Genomic DNA, 15,460 nt, shown 5'->3' on the forward strand with positions numbered 1-15,460 from the left:
CTCACGTTTCTATCCTACTCCGGATAACACATCATTAATGATTTGGCAGATATCTTGCTGAAAGCAAGCAAGCAAATCTCCCCTTTTAATAAACCAATCGGTAAAAGACACGTATTTCACACGGAACCCTTGTTGCTGTCTAGTGATCATTACTTCCTTTTCCAAGTGCTTATTGACCTTTTGTGTAATAATTCACCCTAGAATTTTCCAGGGATTGCATCAACTCATGAATCAATATTTGCCAGAGTCTGCTTGTTTTCCCTTTTGGATACAGGAACCTTTTTGTGTTTGAGGCCACCTCTCCTGGCTTCTAAACTCCTCAGCTATTCCTGACTTTACTTGTGTGGTCATGTTAAAAGAACCTGCACTCAAGCACATAGTTCTTTTTTGCCCTTTCTGGTTTGAAGAGCATTCTCTTTACAGAGGAGATAAGTAAATCTCCTTTCCGTTTGTATGAAATCATGTGATCTAAGATGTGTTCTAACTTTTGCCTTTTTTTTTTTCTAGTCCTCCCTGTATCTTTGAATTCTTTACGGTTATCTTAGTTTTTGACTTTAGCATTCCTGAAACTATATTAAAGTTTTCTGTGCAAGACTTCTGCATTCATCCTTGGTTATCCGCTCCTCCATCATTTGTGCGCTTAAGACGTTGAACACACCAGTTCCCTCGGCAGCAACTTTGGTTTCCTTAAATGCCTTCCTCTTTAATTCTTCATTTGTTAACATCCTGTCAGGGTATGATTTTGGTAGTTTTTCTAAGATACGCTTCTGAGTATATCCAGTGTTCCCTTCATTGTCCTTCCCATCAATTCACCATCACTTATCGGCACCCCCTTCCTGTGTGGTCACAGTTCAGTTCTCTGTAGCACTTTTCCTTCCTACTTTTACATTTTTTGGAAAAAGATTGCTTGCAGGACAAGTCAAAAAGTTAGTGATACCCTGGCTTTAGTAAATGGGTTGTGGCAGATCTTTAAGTAGCTAAAATCCCCATGGTACAACTCCATCGTGCTCCTGAGCTACATTTGTTGTTGGTCCTGGGAATTCATCATCTGCATCCCCAGCCTGCCCAGGTAGGCTGTCTATAGCAGAAATTTCAAGCTGTGTTCCTCCAACTCCCAGAGTTCCAAGGAGGCTCCTCAAGGACAACCTCAACAAAGTAGGGGCCAACTGAAGGGGCTCTGGGACCCCACCCCTTCTACCCCAGAGCCATTCTGCATTTTATATTTTATACATTGAGTTTCTGTATAAGATTTTTTTTCCCAACATTTTGTTATGAAAATTTTCAAGCATACAGGTAAGGCAAAAAATGATACAGTGAACTCCTGGAGTTCTATACAGAATTCACAGATTCTATACATATTCAAACTTAAAATTTTTTAAAAACGTTTATTTTTGAGAGAGGGAGACAGAGCACAAGCAGGGGAGGGGCATAAGGAGAGGGAGACACAGAATCTGAAGCAGGCTTCAGGCTCTGAGCTGTCAGCACAGAGCCCATTGTGGGGCTCAAACCCACAAACCACGAGATCATGACCTGAGCTGAAGTCGGAAGCTTAACTGACTGAGCCACCCAGGCGCCCTGATTCTATATATAATTCAAAGTAAATTGTAGGGGTGCCTGGGTGGCTCGGTTAAGCGTCCAACTTTGATTCAGGTCATGATCTCTCAAGTTGACCAGTTAAAGCCCCACATCGAGCTCTGTACTGACAGCTCAGAGCCTGGAGACTGCTTTGGACTCAGTGTTCCCCTCCCACTGCCCCTCCGTCACTCACACTCTGTCTCTGTCTCTCAAATAAATAAACATTTTTTAAAAAAATGTTTTTTAGGGGCACCTGGGTGGCTCAGTCGGTTAAGTGGCCAACTTCAACTCAGGTCTTGATCTTGCAGTTCATAAGTTTGAGTCCCGCATCAGGCCCTGTGCTGACAGCCCAGAGCCTGGAGCCTGCTTCTGATTCTGTGACTCCCTCTCTCTCTGCCCCTCCCCAGCTGGCACTCTGTCTCTGTCTCTCTCTAAAATAAACATTAAAATTTTTAAAAAAAATTTTTTTAAACAAAGTAAATTGTTGATATAAGGATACTTACCCCTAAATGTTTCAGCATGTCTATCATTACCTGTAGTTCAACATTTGCTTATGGTGTTTTTATTTTAAGTTTATTTATTTTGAGAGAGAGAGAGCAGGGAAGGGGCAGAGAGAGAGAGGGAGAAAGAATCCTAAGGAGGCTCCACACCATTAGCGCAATGTGCTTATGGTGATTTTTTAAGTAAAATTTATATATAGTTGAATTACACAGGTTTTTTTTAAGGTTCCTTTTGATGAACGTTGACAAACACATGCACCTACATAATCCAAACACCTGTCAAGATACAGATTCAAGATATAGATCACTATCATCACCCCAGGAAGTTTCCTCATGCTAAATTCTGGGTCAATCCCCCCACCCCCCATCATTCTCACATGAAAAGACTATTCCATTGTTTTCCACAATAGATAAGTTTTACCTGTTCTAGAACTTCATATAAATGATCAAGTAGGTACTGTTTTGTGTCTGGCTTCTTTCACGCAGATAATGTTTCTGAGATTCCTCCTAATAGTCTGTTCCTTTTTATAGCTGAGCGGAAGTCCATCGTATGGATAGAACAGAGTTTGTGTACCCGCATGGCTGTCAAAGGGCATATGCTTTTCCAGTGTTTCGTTGTAAGAAAGCTGCTATCAACATTTTTTGGACAAATCTGTGGACATGTTTTCTCCTTATGTAAATACATAAGAGTGCAATTTCTGGGCCATAGGGGAAAATGCATGTTTAACTTTTTAAGAAACTGCCGGACCTCTTTCCAAAGTGGTTGTATCATTTTATATTTTCATAATGAATGTAAGAGAGTTCCAGGTGCCAACATTCAGTATTGTCACACTTGCAAAATTTAGCTGTCCCAGGGATCTCACTGTGTTTGCAATTTATGTTTCCCTGATGACTAATGACGCTAAGCACTTCTTTGTTTCCTTACTGGGCATTTGTGAAGTGTTCATACAAATCCTTTGTCCACTATAATAAGTTGGATTGTTTCTTATTATTCTTGAGTTCTATGTAAGATTTGATGCAAGAAAGAGTTTCATAATTTAAAAGCATTTGAAAACCACTGGTCAATGTAAACAACTTTGACAGTGTCACTTCTCTTCCTCTTCTTAACCTGATTTTTCTGGCACACTTTTGCTCCCAAATATGTGGACCCAGGCTGATGAATAGTTCTAGCTTTGTAGTCCTCCTCCTCCAATGCTTTGAATCTGTTGGACAGAGCTCACCGTCTGTTATAGACTGAATGTTTCCCCACCAAAATTCATGTATCGAAGCCCTATCATCCAATGTGACTGTATATGTAGAGAGGGCATTTATGGAAATAATTAAGGTTAAATGAGGTCACAGGGTGGGACTCTGATCTGATAGAATTAGTGTCCTTCTAAGAAGAGACACCAAAGAGGGGCGCCTGGATGGCTCAGTCAGTTGAGCATCCGACTTTGGCTCAGGTCATGATGTCACGGTTTGTGAGTTCAAGCCCTGTATCACGTTCTGTGCTGACAGAGCCTGGAGCCTCTTCAGATTCTGTGTCTCCCTCTCTCTCTCTCTGCCCCTCCCCCCCCCGCTTGTACTCTGTCTCTCTCTCTCTCAAAACTAAATAAACATTAAAAAAAGAAGAAAAAGAAGCAGAGACACCATAAAGCTCATATTCTGTCTCCATGCGCACTGAGGAAAAGCCATAAGCACACTTTCTATGTGCTCATGCGTGGTATGAGGCCAGGAAGAGAGCTCTCACCAGGAACCAAATTGGTCTTATACTTTCCAGCCTCTTCCCAGAACTGTGAGAAATGAGTTTCTGTTGTTTAAGCCTCCCAGAATGTGATATTTTATTAGGACAGACTTACCACTTTAAGACACCATCCCACTGTAGTGTTCTAACATTGAGTTCTATGTCATCAAGTCTTAATGATACTTATGAGATCTCAACACCACACAGCAATCTCTTTGCCCAAAATTCAGGTTGCATTTGTTAGACTCTAATGTCACATCTTCTTCTTGACCCTTTTCCCTGTTCTCCTTTGCTAGGAGTTACTCTGTCTCTCTTCCAGGCAGTATTCTCTCAATGACAAAAAGGTGTTCTTTTCAGTTTAAAATATTCTCAATGAGGTCATTAGTCCCTTGATAATCACATTATTGCCAGCCTCCATAAAACAGACTCTCCTTCCCAGAGCCCGCCCATTTTTCTAGTACCTTAAATCATGTATCACAAGACCCAGTTCCATCCTTGGACACCTGGCCCATTACTCCCATAGCCTCCCTTCCCTTGCAAAGCTGTGCCTCTCCACTATACCAGAGCGGTTAAAATGCCACCATGTCATTAACATTTCTAAAACCCACCCTCACGTTCTCAAGTCTCCTCCCCAGAAAGTCAAAGACTCTGGAGAATGGTTCTTCAGAGAGGAACCTTCTCTCTGTTAAATGTTACAGACAGAGAAACTATGTAAAACGTTGTGAATGTGGGAGAGGATACATAGGTTTCCATCAAACTCTCAGGAATTTCTCACCTAACAGCAGTTAACACCCAGCCTTGTGGAGACATTCTCTGTTCTTTCATGACTCAGTGGAAGAGGAAAGTTGTGGTAGTGAATCTCTAGGAGTGTTACAGAAATGCGTGGTTTGACATGATGACCCAGAAGGACAGCTCATCTGACCATCTGTGTCACGTCTTCACGAGACTCCTTCCACAGGTCCTAAGGGAGCCACCAAACATCCCTGCTGGCCTTTTCCTCGTGGGGGAGCAGCTGGTTTCCTAGAAACTTCTAGTAACTGCAAATTCCCTTTATTGTTCTACCCAGCAGTTATCTTGTTCCTATTCTGAGAATCTTGAATCCCCCTCTGCTGCAAGAATCCCAGCTTTGTTAAATAGCTTCAGTGACTCAGAATTTTTTCCTCTTTCTCCTCTGTTCCTTTCTTTTCCTTCACAACCTGATTATGATCAACTTAGGATAATTTTTCTCTGAACTTTTGTTTTTGGATTTCTTCTTCCACCCTGTCTAGAAATCCTGTAATGCTTTAAATAAGTCAGGGCTTGGAGAGGCATTTTTCAGGCTCTTTTACTTTTTCCTCCTCAAGAAACCGGCTTGTGTTTGTAGTAGATATAATGGGTAGGTTCCTGCTTCCAGCTGGAAGACCAGCAGGACACATGGCTGCAGCCACTATGACTGTCCTCTTTGTTTCCATGCCTTCTGGATCTCACATAGTCACGTAGTGGTTTCCCTTGGAAATCCTTATTTTGCTCTGCCTATTTTCTAGCAAACTAGTGGCTCTGGAGGGCTTCCTGAAAATATGGCCTGCCTATTTGCCTCCCTAACCTTTCTACACTCACTACTCTGCGACAGAGTGGGCATTTCCACTTTGCTGTCAGGTAGATGTCTGCTAAATACAGAGAGATCTTGAGTAAGAGAATTTCAAAGTCATGCAGTCTGCTGCACCTGTCTCCTGCCATGTATCTGTGCTGGTTTCGGGTTCCCTAGCATGCCAGTCCAAAACCCTCTGGAAGTCTCTTCCGTTATTGAGTCAAGTTTTCAGCGGGGACACTGATGGCCCTCTCACAACCTCAGAAAGAACATGTGGCTACCCACATTGCTTAAGGTATTCTCCAAGAGTCGCTGAGAGGATGGAAAAAAAAAAAAAAAAAAAAAACTCCCTCTTTAAATGGTCTCACTGGAGCTGTTTTTGCCAGGCTATGGCTCATGAGCCAGAAATGGAAGCTGGTTTCTGGTGGCAGCTTCGGCTTCCCCCCACTTGTCAGGATTGCACAGTGTGAGCAGCCAACTGCTATTCCACCTCATCCTTCCCCACCTGGAATGAATGTTGTATGGCCCTGTGTGCAGTGCTGAAGAGCTTTCCATAATTACTAATAAACCGGACCTTTTATTTGGTTTGTTGAAAAGAAGCTTACTAGGGCACCTGGGTGGCTCAGTCAGTTAAGCGTCTGACGTCAGCTCAGGTCATGATCTCTTGGTCTGTGAGTTCAAGCCCCACATCGGGCTCTGTGCTGACAGCTCAGCCTAGAGCCTGCTTGGATTCTGTGTCTCCTTCCTTCTCTCTCTGCCTCTCCCTTGCTCGCGTGCGCGCTCGCTCTCTCTCTCCCTCTCTCAAAAATGAACATTAAAACATTTTGTAGTTTAATTTTTTTTTTCAGCGTTTATTTATTTTTTGGGACAGAGAGAGACAGAGCATGAACGGGGGAGGGGCAGAGAGAGAGGGAGACACAGAATCGGAAACAGGCTCCAGGCTCCGAGCCATCAGCCCAGGGCCTGACGCGGGGCTCGAACTCACGGACCGCGAGATCGTGACCTGGCTGAAGTCGGACGCTTAACCGACTGCGCCACCCAGGCGCCCCAAAACATTTTTAAAAAGAAAACTAACTCACTTTGTTTTAAAACCAATTATTTGTGTTTCCAGTATCCAAATTTGTTTCAAACATCTGTGGCAGCAACTGCTGTGTTTGTTTTAAATCTTACTTGAGGCCCCAGAATTAGAAGAAGTCCCTTGCTCTTCTGTCTTAGCCTGGGCTGTGGTACAACTGTGGGGCTGTGGGGATTACTGGGAAGACACTTGTGATGTCAAATGTCAGCCAGACTCACCATCAGGAGTTTACACAGGAGACCTATGGAGAATGTACGTTTCATATTTGAGAGAAACAGAATCAAGCTGCTTCTATTTTGTTAGGTTCTCAGAAATAGGTTCTGTAATCTAACATTTCATTTGTTTCCTCACAAACCACCTACTGAGGACCCATGATGAGCCAGGTAATGTTTTATTAAAAAAAAAAAAAAGACCTAGTTCCTGCCCTCATGGAGCTTACCCTCTAAAGAACGGGAGGAAAATTGCTGCTTGGATGAACTGCTTAATTGGTATCCACTAGAAGCCGCTCTGGAAAATAATATGGATGAAATAGTCTGGAGACAGGAGTCATGAGACTGGTTGGGGTAGTCACCAGTTCCTGGGCTTTACAGGGCCAGCATGCAAGATTCAAGAAGTATGTGGGGCACAGCGCACACGTCACCAACGTGAGGTGGCTGCACAACGACTCTGTGCTGCTCACAGTTGGTGGTGCCGACACAGCCTTGATGATCTGGACGAGGGAGTTTGTGGGGACCCAGGAGAGCAAGCTGGTGGACAGCGAGGAGTCGGACACCGATGCCGAAGAGGACGGAGGTGAGTGAGCCCCATGTGCCAGCTGCCCATTCCACACATCCCACCCCACCCCCCAACCCCGTGCCACTGCCGACCAACCCCATGCCCATCTCTTTCCGTTGTTTGAGGCTATGACAGTGACGTTGCCAGAGAGAAGGCCATTGATTACACCACCAAGATCTATGCTGTGAGCATCAGGGAGATGGAAGGCACCAAACCTCACCAGCAGCTGAAAGAAGTTTCAGTGGAAGAAAGGTATGGTGTCACCAGGTTTGCATTTATTATACCTGATTTCAACAAGAGTTCATTTTCTTTGCCCTCAGAGTTGTTACTTAAGCTAGTCTTTTGTGTCTATGCGCAGAGTGTTAACCTGCATACAGAGTTAAGCCGCTGAAAATCATCCATGGCCCTTGATATGTGGCAAAGGGTGGGTTACGCTTTGCAGAAGTTGGTTGTGGAATATGACTTGAATAGACATGAGGTTTGATTGGACCAGGCTTATCCTTGCCCAGAGAGGATGTCAGGGTAGCCTATGCACTGTCTGAAATGTGATGGCCAACAGGAGACGTGCTGATCAGCGAGGGAGGGTAGGCTTCTAAGGTCCAGAAGGAATGTCTGTGGGTCCTGAGAAATAACCCTCTGTTCGAACCAGAGTCTGTGATTACACGGGGTCACTTGGTGGTACCATCTCATACTGTGTTTTCACCTGCCCCAATTTGTTCCGTTGGGTTTGGTGACTCCAGACCTAACCAATTTGATTTGGCTGCCTTGGGATTCTTATACAGAAAGAAGGTTTCAGATGTTATTTTAGGCCTTTTTGATATGTTATTGTAAGTATCAATAAGAGAAATAGCCAAATATTTAGGCTTTTTTTTGGAAAAAAGCTCATCGTTTCTACAGTTATTTAATTTACCATATTCATACTAGAAAGGATAAATACTCAGTAAAAACTCTCACATCTGAAGAGAATTTCATGGATCCCAAAGATGTTTTGCCATGGGTTGGTTGTTCACAGGTACCCTGGATCCACTATAAGAAATGAGATTCAGGTTGTTTTTTGTTGTTGTTTTGTTTTGTTGTGGTTTTTTGTTTTTTGTTTTTTGTTTTGCATTCAGCATGGCTTTCTTCCTAATAGTAATTATTTCAAAAATTTATTCTATCACTTTTTACTAGTATGTAGGAATATAAATATAAAGAAGTAAAATATTTCTTCCTCTTGCCTCAGTTCAGTGCCACATGTTAAAATAAGCTTGATAGGGGCACCTGGGTGGCTTAGTCAGTTAAGCATCTGACTTTGGCTCAGGTCAGGATCTCGTGGTTGAGTTCCATCTTCGCATCAGGCTCTGTGCTGACTGCTCAGAGCCTGGAGCCTACTTCAGATTCTGTGTCTCCCTCTCTCTCTCTCTGCCCCTTCCCCACTCATCTCTCTCTCTCTCTCTCTCTCTCACTCGCTCGCTTTCAAAAGTACATAAATAAACAAATAAATAAATCAGCTAGATAAAAAGTGGGTGTGCTATAGGCAAAAAGAGGGACTCTGATGCAAAACTCCCTAACTCATCCCTAGCATCTTTGTTAGATGTCACTACGAAGGTTCAGAATTCTCTTTTGATGAAAAAAAATTATTGAAATTTTCTTTTTGCAGTAGTCTATAAATTACAGTTTATCTTGCTTGCAACATAGTTTTTTAGTGGTCACAAAGATGAAATAATTTTAAAGGACCTAATTTTAAGAGTAAAGAAAAAAAACCCATATGCATGTTAGTGCCTAAATAAGCCTCCCCCTTAAATAATGAACTCTTAAAAACATTTGCCCTAAATTAAACATTCTTTTGAAAAAAAAATTACCCAACCTCTCCAATGTCACATAACATTATGAAATGAGTTGACTTGGCTATTATTCCAAGGTTGTTTCTGGCTGATTTGTACAAGCCAGTGCTTTGTCATGCTGAGACTTAGGCCAGCCACTAAGATTTAGAAATCTAAGCAAAGTCCCTGGCTGCCAGAGGGCATTGATGGGGAGTGACAGCTAATGGGTACCAAGTTTCTTTTTGAGGTGATGGAAATATTCTAAAATTATAGTCATGATTGTACAACCTTTTACATACTAAAAAAAAATCAAAACTGAATTATATGCTTATAGCGGGTGATTTTCATGGCATGTAAATTATATCTCAATAAAAGTTGTTTAAAATGCAAATAAATCTATCTATCTATCTATCTATCTATCTATCTATCTATCTATCTAAGCAAATTCACAATTCCAAACACTGCAGCTGGTTTCTGACCTAAACTGAGGGTCATCTTAACCTTTCTGTGTTGTGATGTCTCTTTGGGTAGGTCTGTAAAGATCTCAAACCTGTTCAGCTTAGGAAAAGTTATGAGAGGTGAAGGTACAGAGGACCCTAAGAATTTTCAGTCTTAAACTCCAGAATTCTGAAGCGACCTCATCACATCAGTTGGGGAACTTGCTGTACATACATTAGCATCCACAGGATTGACTTTCTTATATATACAAAAGAAAACTAAATGCTGCATGGTATTAAGAGATACAGGGGTAGGCCTTTCAGTACTCTGTTGGCATTTTAAAAAATAATTCACACCAGGGTGTAGTGAAGAAAACATGTAGCGAACAAAACATTTTTTGAGATAAATATAGGGTCTGGAGGAATAATCAAGCCTTCTTTACAGAAAGCAACATCCTTGATAACTTAAAGGCCTTGATAGCTTCAGTTGCTAGAGTGGGCTGTAACCAGAGAGCAGGGTGCCAGCTGCACAGCATGCTGGGAGCAAAGCTCGACCACAGCAGGAAGGGGTGAGCGGGGAAGGAGCAGCAATTGGTGTCTGAATCCACAGCCTCCATGGAGGCAAATCCTAATCAGAACCAAGAATCGTCAGTCTCCACCAGTCCTCCTCAGTAATTTTAGGGGAACTTGAACCTCAGAGATAGGATGGTAGACAGCATCTAAACTGCAGAAGAGGGAAGAGGGTACAGACAAGGTGGGTGTTCAGAGACTTTGTGAGAAAGCAGGATGAGAGAAGGAAGGCGGGGTAGGAAGGGCTCTTGGCAATAAACTGGGAAGACACCTCACCTGAGTCCTCATCTGGGATAAGAAATGGGCTCTGTGGATTCCAGCATCCCAGGCAGAAGAGAGAGGCAGGGACAGAAATGCTGGGGTCCTTCAGACCACAGGAGTATGGGGGTCAGGCAGCACCTGCCTTTTCCCTGACAGTATTCAGGACTGTCAACCCTGACACTCTAACCTTTGACTACTTGACGCCCTCCTGCGTGGAGAGACAGAGGCTTTTCTTGACCTGTCCTTCATTGTTCCCTCCTGTGTGTACCTGACGATACCTACGTATACCTGTGTGCCTTTTCTAAACACCTGGGCCAAGACAAGTCCCAGTAAGACTAACAGGAGACAAACACTTGAGGATTGCAAGAGAAGTGAGCTTGGAACAACCACTCAATGCACGGACTTACTTTGCCTCTTACCAGTGTTCCAGAAAGTTCTACTCCCGGTTTAAATCCTTTTCCTCTTTAGAACCATGTGATGAGCACAGGATCCATCATACTGAAAACAGTGCCTTGCAGACAGCTGTACATTATGCATCGGTTATTTTTTAAGCAAATGCGTTTCTAATTCCTAACATTTCAGATAGTCCTAAATTGTTTCTAATTAGACTCAGTTATTTGGTTTTAAAATAACTGTGAGGCTTTGGATTGTGCTTCTTTATACAATGTCTACACACACGAGTTGTTATTTTTCAGAAGTCGTAAGATCTTTAGTTCAATTCTTCTGAGAAGTGGGAAAGTGGAGAGAAGCGCGTAATTGCTCTCAAAAGAATACTGAGTTTTACCTACCAAGCATGTAATCCCTTGTGGGTGTGCACCCTGGTCACCCACTTCAACTTTGCTCTAGCACCCTTGCCTCTTTCCCGTAGCCACACTTGGCTAGCCAGTGCCCAACTTGGCTGAACCCTTGGGTAATCCTGCTGGTCAGCTGCCCATGTGTGGCATGTGGCTGAGGAAAGCCGTGGAATCTTTTCCAGTGCGGGGAACCAATGCTTTAGGCCTTATCTGGACGCTCAGGCCTGCCCCATAGTGCTTTCCTTCTTCCCCTGCTGTTTCCAATTCTGGTCTACAGCAACCTTTCCAAACCTCTCATGTCTCTCAAGTTCCCACCTCTACCCTGACACAGCTTTCAACTTTTGACCTCATTCCTACTTGGCCATGTTTTCTCAATATTACAGCTGTCGCCTCCATCCGCAAACTTAAATTATTACTTAATAAGTACTTGAAATGCCAGTTCTTTTTCAGAAAAGGAAAAACAGGAAGGGGGAGATGTAGTCTTTTAGAGCAATTTAGCATATAAAATGCCTACCACTGTCACAGCACAAGGGATAGTACCCAAACACTGGGTTCTTACTTCAGTAAAAAAGACTTCTTCTGAACTCATCAGATGACACATCCCTGAAATTTCCTCAGCATCAGTACTAGAGTTGCCTATAAAATTAAGAAGTTTCTTTCACCACTTTACCAAGGACACACCAAGTTTATATGTCATTTTTTTTTTAATTTATAAGGCAGGACTTTTAGTTTCAGGGAGCTCCCAACACAAACTGGCCTCAGCAAAAGGAACCTATGGGCTGAGACACCTGAAATCCATGGATAGAGTAACTTTAGGTGTCACTTGATATAGAAACTCATCTTGCTATTCTCTCTGTTCTCTCTCCATATTTCGGTTCTGCTTCCTCTAGGTTTTTGCAATTCAGGCAGCAAAACGACTGCAGTGCCTGGACCTTACAAGTGTCTGTGGCTCAAAAGAACTGCATCTGATAAGTCCTCACAAATGTTTTATGATGTGCTACTGGCTCTGGTGGGTCACGTGACCACCCTTGAAGCAGTCACCGGTGACCTATAAAATATGAGCCTTTTATTGACTGTTCGTAATTAGTCACATGCCACCTGTAGACTAGCGGTGTAATCACCTCCACCAGAAGTAAAAGTCCAAGGTGGCTAACAAAATTTGATTTCTGGATAGACCCAAAAGAACACACGTCTACTCCGCTCCACCTTTTTTTTTTTTTTCATATGCACACTCTTGAAATGCTCTAATTTAGGGGTGCCTGAGTGGTTCAGTCCGTTAAGAGTTTGCATTCTTGATTTCAGCTCAGGTCATAATCTCACAGTTTGTAGGATCAAGCCCCTCACAGGGCTCTGTGTTAACAGTGCAGAGCCTGCTTGAGATTCTCTCTCTCTCCCTCTTTCTCTGCCTGTCTCCTGGAGTACGTGTACTCTATCAAAACAAATAAAAATAAACTTTAAAAAAAGTTCCAGTTTAAACTATCTACATGAATGATTGAAAATGCAGGTAGCCCCTCCACAAAGAGTCTTGGTCAGTTACTGTATCCAGCCTCACGTCCAGAATCTTAGGGAGTTGTGAAGTCTTCTCATCCAGGTTGGGATAAAGCTCTTCACAGTCCTGTGACTAATGATAGTGTTGACCACCATCACATACCAAATAGACGGTGGTGAAGAGAGGACAGAACGAGGATAGTTTGTTGGTTTGTTTAATTGCCATTTGGAAAGAGAGAGTGAGACACAATATGTAGTAGTCACTGGTCCATGTCCATATAATCCTTTGCTGGCTGAGATGGTCACAGACTCCTGCCCTTGCCATGCGCGTGTTCTTGCACAGCTCGACAGCAATACAAATGTTGGAAGATGTCAACAATCGGAGGATGTAAAGCTTGTGTTGGTGATGACAAAAGATACACCAAGTGAAAACATAAAGTAGGAAGTGACACAATGTCCTCTAAGAGAACCAGCTTCCCCAAGCCTCTCAAATACCTCCTGGAATGTAAAGGATGCCCCTGTGGGGTAAGAATTCTCCCAGGCCAGAAACTCCTTAGTCATTCCCATGGGAGAATTGAATCCTCCCACCCTCCCCTGAATTCCCTCCCTACCCACACCAACTCTTGCAAAAACTCTTTCTCTGTGCTTGGAACTCCCCAGATGACTATGACCGGTGCACACAGTCAGACAGGGAGGGGATGGCCAGTTTTTAGAGACATCTCCCAGATGGCCCAAGCTTCAGGTCCATCTAATTCCATTTTTACCATTTACCTTCTGGCCTAAGATTTGGCATTTCATAGCACACCTTAGCAAGAAAAATACTTTTGACATCTCAGACTGGTAACTACTTGAGTTCTTAAAGTATCAAGTAGTTAAACTTCATAATTAATTATCATATCAATTAAAGAAAATAACTGTTTTCTTTTTAAAAATCAATTAAATTATTTTTCATTCTTTCCTCATTTTTTTGATGATAAACTGAGCACCAGCTAATTGTTCACTGTTGGTATGTATTCCCTTTTAAAAGCATACTTATTATTTGTATAACCTTGAAGTAATAGTATAACCTTTTTAGGTTCAGCTGATTCTGATGGTCTGTTATTGTTGTCATTGTTTAATGTTTAAATTGTGACTGTGTGATCTTTAGCAGACCTTTCTTTGGGTTGGTGTATGTGGCCTTTCCACAAACACTATCATGTACTTCTGAAATCGTCCTTGTTTTTTGACAAGAGGTCCCATGATTATCGTTGATTTTCCTGTCCCAGCAGGGAATCTGGTTTCTGTGAGGGCACATTAGTTCCCCATAACTACTGGAAGTTGCTTAAATTATTGCAGAACTAAAACAGAAAAAGAAAACACTTTTTTAAAGGTCATCAGGTATACTGATATTTTATTTTATTTTATTTTATTTTATTTTATTTTATTTTATTTTATTTTATGTTATTTTATGTTATTTAAAAAATTTTTTAATGTTGGGGCACCCAGGTGGCTCAGTCGGTTAAGCTTCTGACTTCAACCTGGTTCATGATCTTGCAGTTTGTGGGTTCGAGCCCTGTGTTGGGCTCTGTGCTGACAGCTCGGAAACTGGAGCCTGCTTCTTTTTCTGTGTCTCCCTCTCTCTCTGTCCCTCCCCCATTTGCCCTCTGTCTCTCTCAAAAATAAAAATAAACATTAAAAAAAATTTTAACAAATTTTTTAATGTTTATTTTTATTTTTGAGAGAGAGAGAGAGACTCTCTTTTTGCCTTGTTTTAATAGGAGCTTTGTCATGCTATCTTTTCCTCATATACTGTATTTCTAAAGATTATATTGGATAGCATGTTGTCTAAAAGATGAGAAAGCTTCTTTTCCTTTTCTGGTTTTGATTCTTGGTTCTAGCTCTCTAGCTTCAAAGAATGTAAAAATGCAGGGCAGCTAGTATCTTAGAATTTCTTAGAGTTAGTGGACAGTGAGAGGTATAACCTAAGTCTTTTAGGTTTGACCCAAGTCCTCTGTTGGTTGTGGCCCCAGCAGGAGATAAAGCACTCTGAAAAGAAAGTAATGTGGGGAGAGTTTAATGAAAGGACTAGTAACAAAGGTGTGGGCAGGATTAAGAGACAATAGGGATGGGGTAGCACCTCAGAAATAGCAATGGCTGGAAGCCATCACCACCCTTGGGTCTGAAGGGGCCATGGGGGAAGCTGTTGCCAAATGTGGGGAACATTAGCTGTAGGAGCAGACTACTTACAGGAGCTGAGATCTGAAGGGGAAGGTTGAAGGTAAGGGCAAAAGAGTCTATTGATGTCATCCCTGAAGGCCAGCTGTGGAGGGCACAGCGCAGGAGGAGAGAAGGGTGGAGAGTAGACATGGAGGGGTGCATGGAAAATATCCAGCTCATGCTCCTTACTTTTTTTTTTAAATGGAAACTGATATTATTATCACAGAAAAGAACCTCTTGCCATTTTAACATTTGAACAGTAATTCCTATCATTTATAAATGCCTTTGAATATATACTATCAATTAAAGATAGGACTAGATATAACCAAATCGATATCAAGAATCATTAGAGACATTTAAAACTCTACCCAATTTAAATGGATCAGTTTTGATGACCCATAGTTTTACACCACTGTCTAGGGGTGCCAGAAGAATTAACTTATAGAAAACATGAAGTACACTGAGAATGGTAACTTTTTTAAACTGATATTTTATATTAACATTACATTTTTGTATTCTCACATATCTTCAAAAATAATGTGTAAACATCTTTGGCCTATGTCCAGAGGTCTTTATTTTCACATTAAGGGAAAAAGCAAATTAGAAACTTAAAACTGTGCACATGTCTAGTGCAAATACCCATTTTTTGTAAGGGTCAAATTATCGTACAACCCAGTTTTGGATGTGTGATCACCACA

General features: G+C 42.0%; 1 protein-coding gene across 1 annotated transcript in view; it reads left to right on the forward strand.

The window, feature by feature from the left end:
* Nucleotides 1–15,460, forward strand: part of EML6 (EMAP like 6) — a 169,643-nt gene that overhangs the window by 116,404 nt on the left and 37,779 nt on the right. Inside the window, exons 26-27 of the mRNA XM_032592775.1 lie at nt 7,031–7,232; nt 7,340–7,466. Of these exons, the coding sequence (XP_032448666.1) occupies nt 7,031–7,232; nt 7,340–7,466 (329 nt within the window). The remainder of the gene's footprint in view (nt 1–7,030; nt 7,233–7,339; nt 7,467–15,460) is intronic.

The sequence above is a fragment of the Lynx canadensis genome, chromosome A3, assembly GCF_007474595.2.
Source record: "Lynx canadensis isolate LIC74 chromosome A3, mLynCan4.pri.v2, whole genome shotgun sequence".
In the NCBI taxonomy this organism is placed as follows: domain Eukaryota; kingdom Metazoa; phylum Chordata; class Mammalia; order Carnivora; family Felidae; genus Lynx; species Lynx canadensis.